The 7,837-nt window shown below is 44.1% G+C and overlaps 1 protein-coding gene across 1 annotated transcript; it reads right to left on the bottom strand.

Moving 5' to 3' along the window:
• Nucleotides 1–2,892: 2,892 nt before the first annotated feature.
• On the bottom strand, nucleotides 2,893–6,524 carry ZBTB8OS (zinc finger and BTB domain containing 8 opposite strand). Its single transcript, XM_010133108.1, has 7 exons — nucleotides 6,440–6,524; nucleotides 5,059–5,083; nucleotides 4,388–4,509; nucleotides 4,109–4,191; nucleotides 3,741–3,793; nucleotides 3,461–3,497; nucleotides 2,893–2,979 (listed from the first exon to the last, which is right to left on the bottom strand). The coding sequence occupies exons 1-7, from the start codon at nucleotides 6,522–6,524 to the stop codon at nucleotides 2,893–2,895; spliced, it is 492 nt and encodes a 163-aa protein (XP_010131410.1).
• Nucleotides 6,525–7,837: the final 1,313 nt, after the last annotated feature.

Raw genomic sequence — 7,837 nt, 5'->3', positions numbered from 1 at the left:
TGCTGAAGAAGCCACCGCTGAGAGCCTTGTTTTCTGAGCAAGCTTACTGCTTCTTACAGCTCAGGAAAGCACCGGTGGCTTTAGAGAACACACAGCGTCGCAGACAGCAATGAACAGAGCATCTGCAGCGCACAGGGATGGCACGAGTTTGCCCTTTCACACAGGCAGTGCTTTTGTCATGAATTTTAAGGAAAGCTACACTAACACGGCTCCAAGGAAATAAAAGTGACATAAAAGGAAATAAAAAGACAGTTGTCAGGTTTTGTTTTTTTTTTTTTTTTTCTCCTTCAGGACTGGTGCAAGATTTGCTTAAACTCTGTCTCTCTCATGCTAAGACAATGAAGATTTAAAGTCCCTTTAATTTCAGTGGGACATTTGTGACTGAGATCATGGAGCTACTTTAGAAAGGCTTCCCTGCTCCTATAAATTTAGGATGCTTAATGGCTGCTTGACAGTCAGCATAAAAATACTTTTTGGAAGGACAATTCCCCTTAGAGTTTAAGCAGCCTTTGTATTTTTTATTATTTAGTAATCCTATCTTTTCCCCAGTCATTTGGGTCAGAGAACCTCCACTTTCCAGAGAAACAAGGTATTTTCTAGAGAAAATCCAACTTTCTAGAGAAAAATATCTAGTTTATATCTAGTTAGAAAATATCTAACTAGATATATTCTAGATAAACTGAATATTTTCAGTCCTAAAATGATAAAAGCAAATCTTAAAGAGAACGTATAGAAGAAACATTCTGGCTGAGAGCAGAGAATGGCCTTCTCAGCAGGTACTCATGATAAAGAGCTGCTGTTTGGTCTCTTGGCTCACTTTATGCTGTTTCCTTTCCTGGTAGCAGAATCTGCAGCCTGATGTTACAGCAAGGAAGAAAAAATTCCCTGTAGGGAATCTGAAAACAGCCACATTGATTCACTTCAAGGTTCTCCCCGTCTCCAGTAGCTGCTGTGAGCAGACACCTAGGGAAGGGGAGCAGGACACGCCTGTGGAATAATCCCCTAATGCTCTCCTAAACTCCAGTATTTTCGATTTAGGGGATTTTGTGAACTCGGGGTTTGCACACTTACAAACCACCAGTGTGTGTCTTTTTCAAAGCACTTCACGCCTCTACCCTCAAACTCCAGATCCAATCTTCTTAGAGGAACTATCCTTTGGCAAATGCCTCCCTCCATCCGGTGCGCCCTGAGCCCCATCGCCTTTGAATGTGGCTCCTGGAACAGCCACTACCACCTCGAGCTGATCCCCCAGAGACACACGTGAACTCACTACAGAACTTGTTCAACTGCAAGAAAAGCAGCATTTTAAGCACATTTATAACTAACCACTTTCAGGCAATTGTCTCAGTGGTGCTCAGCTCAGTGTGAGGCTACAGCCAGCCATGGGGCTCCTGTCACGCACTGGGAGAACAAAACTCCTCCCAGTAAATGCGCCGCTAGCTGAAACCTGTCACTCCCATAGCTGTGGAAATGGAACAAGGCAAATTTAAAGCCTGGTTTAGAGTAAGTAGTTCAAAACATTTTTAAAAAAAATACATGATGAACACTTACTTCATTAACTCCAACTGTTCCTGTCAGCGTTTCTCTTTCTCTCTCCTGAGGGAGGAAAACCCAGTGTGTGAAAATCGTCCATGTTTTTGTACCATCCAAAGGGCCTATCGTCATTCTTATTTATAAAAAGTCTGCTCACCTTAGTGCAGGGCAAAGCACAAATGTAATACACTGGTGTCAAAAACCCTTTGGACAAAAACTCACACACAAATCCATTAATTCTTTCAGTCCAACTTTTATTTCAGCACTGAAGCTTTCTCAAAAGGTACAGAAGGATTTTATCCCTCAATCTTCACAACATGGAATTAAAACCATATCTGTTTAAGATGACTTTACAACAAGATAAAGGTAAGATGCAGCCTCCAGAACGGAGGCACTTCTAGCGTTTACAATTAAAAAAAAAAAAAAAAAAATCACTGACTGCTGCTTGCTCCCTGTGCCCCTCGCATTTAAAACAGCAACAGCAGCGAACAGGTTTGCTGTCCTGTGATTTAAAACAAAACACACTCTTGATTATGTTTGATTAATTTTGATTCAGTCCATAATCCTTTGACGTGAAAGAATTGTCTCTATTGTCCTTTCTAAAGGAAGAAAAGGAAGCTGATCCAAATCGTTTGCTTTCTAAAAGCAAAGCATCAGGTTTTGCAAGACACAGCTGGGACTGAACCCGCAGAGCATCGGCAAAGCTGCTTTTTGGAGTGATCATAGGTGCTATTAAGATTCCACCTACGTGGTCACATGCTTTAGGATGTCACGTGGAAATTTATTTACATCAATTCAGCACCACCTGCTGGCACCACTTTTTTTTTTTTAACCTGGTCTAGAAGGTGTGTGGGTTGGGTTTTCAATGGGGTTACTTTCTTAGGTGCCCTTTGTACAGTCAGGAATTTTTCTACATTAAATCCGATCCATTGCAGACCCTTTATATAGTAGGGAGGAGGAATGTCACCTTGGAATGAACCATCAAAGGAAATTGTGTCACCCTACAAACAGTATTTCAGCTAGTGGCTCCACTCATTTCTCTATTTAGTTCATATTTAGTTCACACTTGACATGTGGATCAGCCTTCACAGCTGACCACTACCATTTCTGAGAGACCTTCAACCCCTACAACTCCCCTCCTCTTTGCAACACCCCCAAAACCCCACCAGGTTTTTTTTCCTGCTATGCAGGTATTTCTGTGTCTCACCATCCTCTGCTCAAAACACAGGCTGGCATTCCCTGCGATTGCTCCCTTCAGTTCGACTTGTATTGGCCAATTCCTTAGTTCCTTCCACGAGGATTACAGTTTTCAAGGGGCTTTTACCAGCCAAGTATCTGATGGACCACACTTTTCTTGCTTTAGATGTCAATGATGACAAAGACTTCTGGCTTTTCATCTTCACAGATCTGCATGGCCGAGTAAGTTATGGCTTTGACCTCTGTGCCCTAGAGAGAAAAACATGCATTTTCTAAATGACATCCCTTGTCAAAACACACAGTATTTATCACCTCCTACAAATTGTCCCATTTCATAGTTTTTTACCCCCAAAAGCTGACAGCGTATTTGTTCTGATGAGTAGCAAAGACGGTATAGTAATGGCAAGGATTCGGCCAGGCCAAACAGCGAATCAGTAACTCTTTCTTTCTACTATTGCCTCTTGAATACCACAAACTGCTCTTCCTACCTCTGACAGAACAGCGACATTTGCTATGCTCATACCACCACTGCTAAAGAGCTGCTGGGGAGAGAAGGATTTGCTTCTAGCCATTCTTTAGGGAAAATAACAAAAAGCTGCGATAAGAGCGTGCAAACCAAACCCACGGATGCGTTCTGGATGGAGACTGAGAGCAGTCTGATTGAAAGGACACCACCCCTCTCCATCCCAGCCCTGAAGTTTAAAAGACGTGCAGGTGAATCACCACGTACCTGAGGGTGTTTGGATAAAGAGAACTCCTCTCCCCACCTTTAAAGACAAAAAGAAGAGAAGTGGTTGGAATTTTGGTAATATTTACCAAATGTTATAGTTAGTTTCATTGATGAGCAAACACAACGAGGTTTTCATTTACAGCCTCAAAGGAACAAAACAAAAAAAAGTCCACAATCCACTTTCTAGAAAGCATCAGTGACGCCCAGCACATCACGGTGTTGCAGAGTGGTTACTCTGAAGGCAGTACGTGTGTTTTCATTAAAGATTGTTTAAGCTCACCCAATTGATCTTATTTTGAACTGCGTTCGGTCAATGTAAAGCACTTTCACCTCCTGCAGAGAAAGAGAAGAGAAACGTCAGGATGTTCAGGAAGAAATTCTCAGTAAATCCCATTCACAAGGGTTGTATCCACTGTCAAGATGGAATCTAAACCCAGAGAATCTGAGCAGCCTCAAACCCGAGGAGAGCTGCCCCTACGCTGTAAAAGCAGCTAATAATTGGTGTTTGTGGTAACAAAGCTTAATGATTTGGCTCTCAAGCCTCTCAGTTCTCCATGTGTTGTGTCTCTTTTTTTCGTTGCGCTCAGATATGGTATTGTCAGAGAATAGTGACCTATGAATGGGAAAAGATCAAACCCCAGCACTTACCCTGGGTATAAAGAACTCATTAGCACTGAATTTATACAGCCACTCATCCAAGAAGTGGAAGAGGAGAGACAACATGTCATGTCCTGTGTGGGTGAAGCAGAGCAGACAGTCAGAGCACGTCAGATGAACAGCTTCTGCATCATTAGAAGATTCACATTAGTGATGCTTAATTACATTTTAATTAACTGCATCAACACTACATGTGAAAATGGAAAATGCTGGGACCCTTCTCCCTGAGGGTTCCTGCTGTTCCAATATAAATGGTCAGCGCAGCTTTACCTTCTGCCTCCACCTCTACTGTGTCCACCGGCTCCACAGTCTCCGTGTCGGTCATGTAGCCAAACATGGCCATAGCGCACTGCTCAAACGCCTCTTCCAGGGTGTCTCCCCAGGCGTGTAGCCTAGAAAGACACAGGACAGTTGACTGGACCATAACAAAAAAATAGAATCCCGAAGCATTATGGAGGTGAGCAGCCAGAACACGAGAACTATCACAGAGGAAGTGAATGAACAAAAGCCAGTCGCTTTTCTGTACCTGTCCCTTTGGGCAGGTTACAGGGATTTTCCTTCTTGCAGTTTGTGAAAAGAGTTTCTTGGGAGAATATGGGAAATAAATGTTTTACCAGACAAGAAAGTTCTTTCTTAATACAGCTAAATGATGTCTATAAAAGTACTATTCGGGAGATACTTGCTTTGAAAGGAAGGGATTAAAAGGAGATTTCAGTAACAGTCTAAATCAGAAGCACCATAAGAATATTCTGTTAGAAAAGCAGCCAGAGGTGATTTTGTGCTCTCCCAAGAGCAGAAACAAAACTGACCAGTGTGTGACCCTTCACGGTTCCATACGGTGAACGCTGGTGTGCAACCAGCCCTGGACAGATACTCCAGGCTTAGGGCAGTGTAAGAAATAACCACTGTCACACTGGGAAGTCCCAGCTGCCCAGACTTACTGTACATCCGCGGTGTGATCCAAATCTGTGGGGCAAGGGAAAAGAAAAGGCACATCAGCAAACACATTTAAAAATGAGGATTAAAAAAAGAAAAATCAGATATTGTTGTTATAACAAGTACTTTTTGCATTCATTTTTGGATGTGAAACAGCAATAATCTAATTTGCAGTACATTAATTAGCACAGGGGGAATCTTGGATTATTTCTGCCAAGTAGAAAACCACCGTTTAACAGAATTATGTCAGTGCCCTACACGTACAGCATCGGGTGCTGCTGTAACCCAACAGGCTCCTGCAAGTTAACTGCCATAAAAAGAAACTTTACCCAGGAGTAAAAAGCTTTTGCTGAAGTCTGCAGGACTCGAAATTATTCATGCAGAGGATGAGATTTGCAAATATTTCCAGCTCAGTGAAGAAACAGAGCAGTCCACACCCAAAAACACCCATTATGCCAAAAGGATAGTTTACAACAGAAGTATGTCCTACAAAACAGAGGCGATCTTCACTAGTGAGGTAGGACGAACATCCCGAGCGTGTATCAAGTTCTTCATCATTTATATTCATTTAGAGGAGTGAGAGAAATGCACAGTTACACCAGACTAGCAGAAACAGAGCTAACTGGGGATGTGAAATAACTGCCGCACCGTGATCACTCTGACTGGAAGATTGTTCCGACGCTGTTTAGAGTGTTCACACGCTATTAATGGATTCTCAACAACTGTCTCTAAAGCAAACAAATTCCAGTAGATGTAAAAGAAGAGTAAAACCTCTTCCAGTTATAGAAGCAGCGTGACTATTGTAATATGTCACCGTACCTCTGCACTGCTGTCAAATAAAGATCTGGACACCTCCTAAAAATACATATTTGGAGAGAGACACTGCCCCTCCCCCAGACAGCTACTGCAGGAAAACAGTCAGACCCTGAACAGTCTCCTGCAAGCACCTGGAGGTGGCCCTTGGGCTGCCACCCACTTGCCTGACTAGTTCTTAAGAGACATTCCAGGGATGGGGAGAGATAACAATCTTGGGAGAAAAGACACCACACAGAAGACTGACACCCTCCCGGATGTAAGAGAGGCAGAAAACTGTCCTGCCTTGTGAAGAAATAGCTTGAAAGAGGAAACTCTGAAATAAATTACTAAATCTCACCTCAATCATGATTTCTTTAGCACCCACAACAAGAAAAAACATTTATCTGTGATGAAGACTGTAGCTCCTATCTCTGTGAATTCAACTAGAGACACATCCCACAGTCTAAACACACACGATACTGCACAGTAAGAACCCCCAAGTGCCTAAGAAGCCCATCCTGCTATCCCCCCCCCTTCTCCTCCCGATTACACTGTCACAGAGTATTTTAAAATTGCATTCAGAATGCTCACACTCGTATTTCTTGTTGAGCGGTGGGTACTTGGCTTTGGTCGCCCGCTGCGCCTCCGTCAGGTTGTAGTCCCTCTCGTCTGCCATGGCTGCTGGGCTCCAGCAACCCTCGCTCACTTCCTGGAACCGCAAAACATGGCCACTGCCAGGGCACCTCCACGCTGCCCGGCACCCCGAGGAGCTGTGGAACAAACAGGAGATCGTCTCAGTTGGGTCTGTCACGCCACGGCACTTTGGTAACACCTGTAGACAGGCTCAGGGATCCCCCCCACAGTACTAAAGGGGTGTTTACGGTGCTGGGTATCAGAACTGGCACCGGGAGATGGAGGAGTCCGGAGCTCAGTCCGACGCCTCTTGCCTCGCTAACCACACAGGTCATACAGGCAGTGAAGCCAAGGGATCACAGAGCCGACAGAAAACGGCCTGTTCTGGAAGAACCCCGTTTCTCCCCCCTTGTTGTTACACCACCAAGCACTTCATTCAGCCTCAAATAAAATCCAGCAATAATGACAACAGCAGTAAAATGAATTAAACTTTCAAGCCTCAGGGAACTTCTGAAGTTTACAGCTGAGGGGACTCAGCCTGCTGCTACCTGACACGCGTGGTGCCTCCAAACCCCTGAAGTGACCTCACAAGTGAGGTTTTTTAGGAAAAAAGTGCAGTTTTTCTTATTACAAGGATTGTACTTAAACCTAGAAGCACACGCACGTCGATACGACCGTCACACAAGGGCAGTCTCCCACACCCCTCTTCTTGCAGGATGTTTCAAATGCCCATTTACAAGTCTAATGCTCAGAGCAGATCTCAGCAGCTGTTGTTTCACGCAAGTGTTCATTTGTAAATCTACCAGACACAAAGTGGAGAACCTGATTAACTTCAGACTAACTCATTCTCCTTAGACAAGACCCCCCCAGATATAATAACCATTTGCACTCTTTCTTGATTTTTTGCACATTGTAAGATTTATCCACAGCTGAGCCTAAGACTGCACCAAAGTAACACAAACGAGATTTATAGGCAGCACATAACACCACTGCTTTAAAAAGGTGCAGTTCGTGTTCCAAGGCTCAGAAACAAGACTACACAGGATTTCTATTTTCTGCTAAGCCTCTAGGTATGCTGCAAAGAGAAGCCGGCACTCCTCTTCGGGAATTAAACCCATTTTTGATTTTAAACCTGCCAAACCTTGACTGCCAATGGCCAGATCCACGACCCGGGTCCGGATCACCCCAGGCTACCCTCAGCAGGCCCAGCAGAGCCAGCTACACCCTAAGGAGGGCTGTCTGTAACGCTCAGCGCTGCACTGAATGCGGGAGAAAGGGAAGATATTAACGATTACAGACAATTAATAACCCACGATTCAGCTTCCACCGCCCTACGGGGAGGGAGGGCCGGGCCTC

Source organism: Buceros rhinoceros, unplaced genomic scaffold (assembly GCF_000710305.1).
Source record: "Buceros rhinoceros silvestris isolate BGI_N320 unplaced genomic scaffold, ASM71030v1 scaffold38143, whole genome shotgun sequence".
Taxonomy (NCBI): Eukaryota; Metazoa; Chordata; class Aves; order Bucerotiformes; family Bucerotidae; genus Buceros; species Buceros rhinoceros.
Note: the sequence above shows the minus strand (reverse complement) of the source record. Positions and strands in the feature narration are given on the sequence as shown.

What these genes read in the sequence shown, in the direction of transcription:
- ZBTB8OS (XM_010133108.1), bottom strand. Translation starts at nt 6,524, where the DNA reads ATGGCAGACGAGAGGGACTACAACCTGACGGAGGCGCAGCGGGCGACC. An exon ending in GATCACACCGCGGATGTACA is followed by an intron (nt 4,510 to 5,058) that starts GTAAGTCTGGGC and finishes GTGTCTTTCTAG; the next exon opens with GCTACACGCCTGGGGAGACA. An exon ending in CTTTATCCAAACACCCTCAG is followed by an intron (nt 2,980 to 3,460) that starts GTACGTGGTGAT and finishes TTTTCTCTCTAG; the next exon opens with GGCACAGAGGTCAAAGCCAT.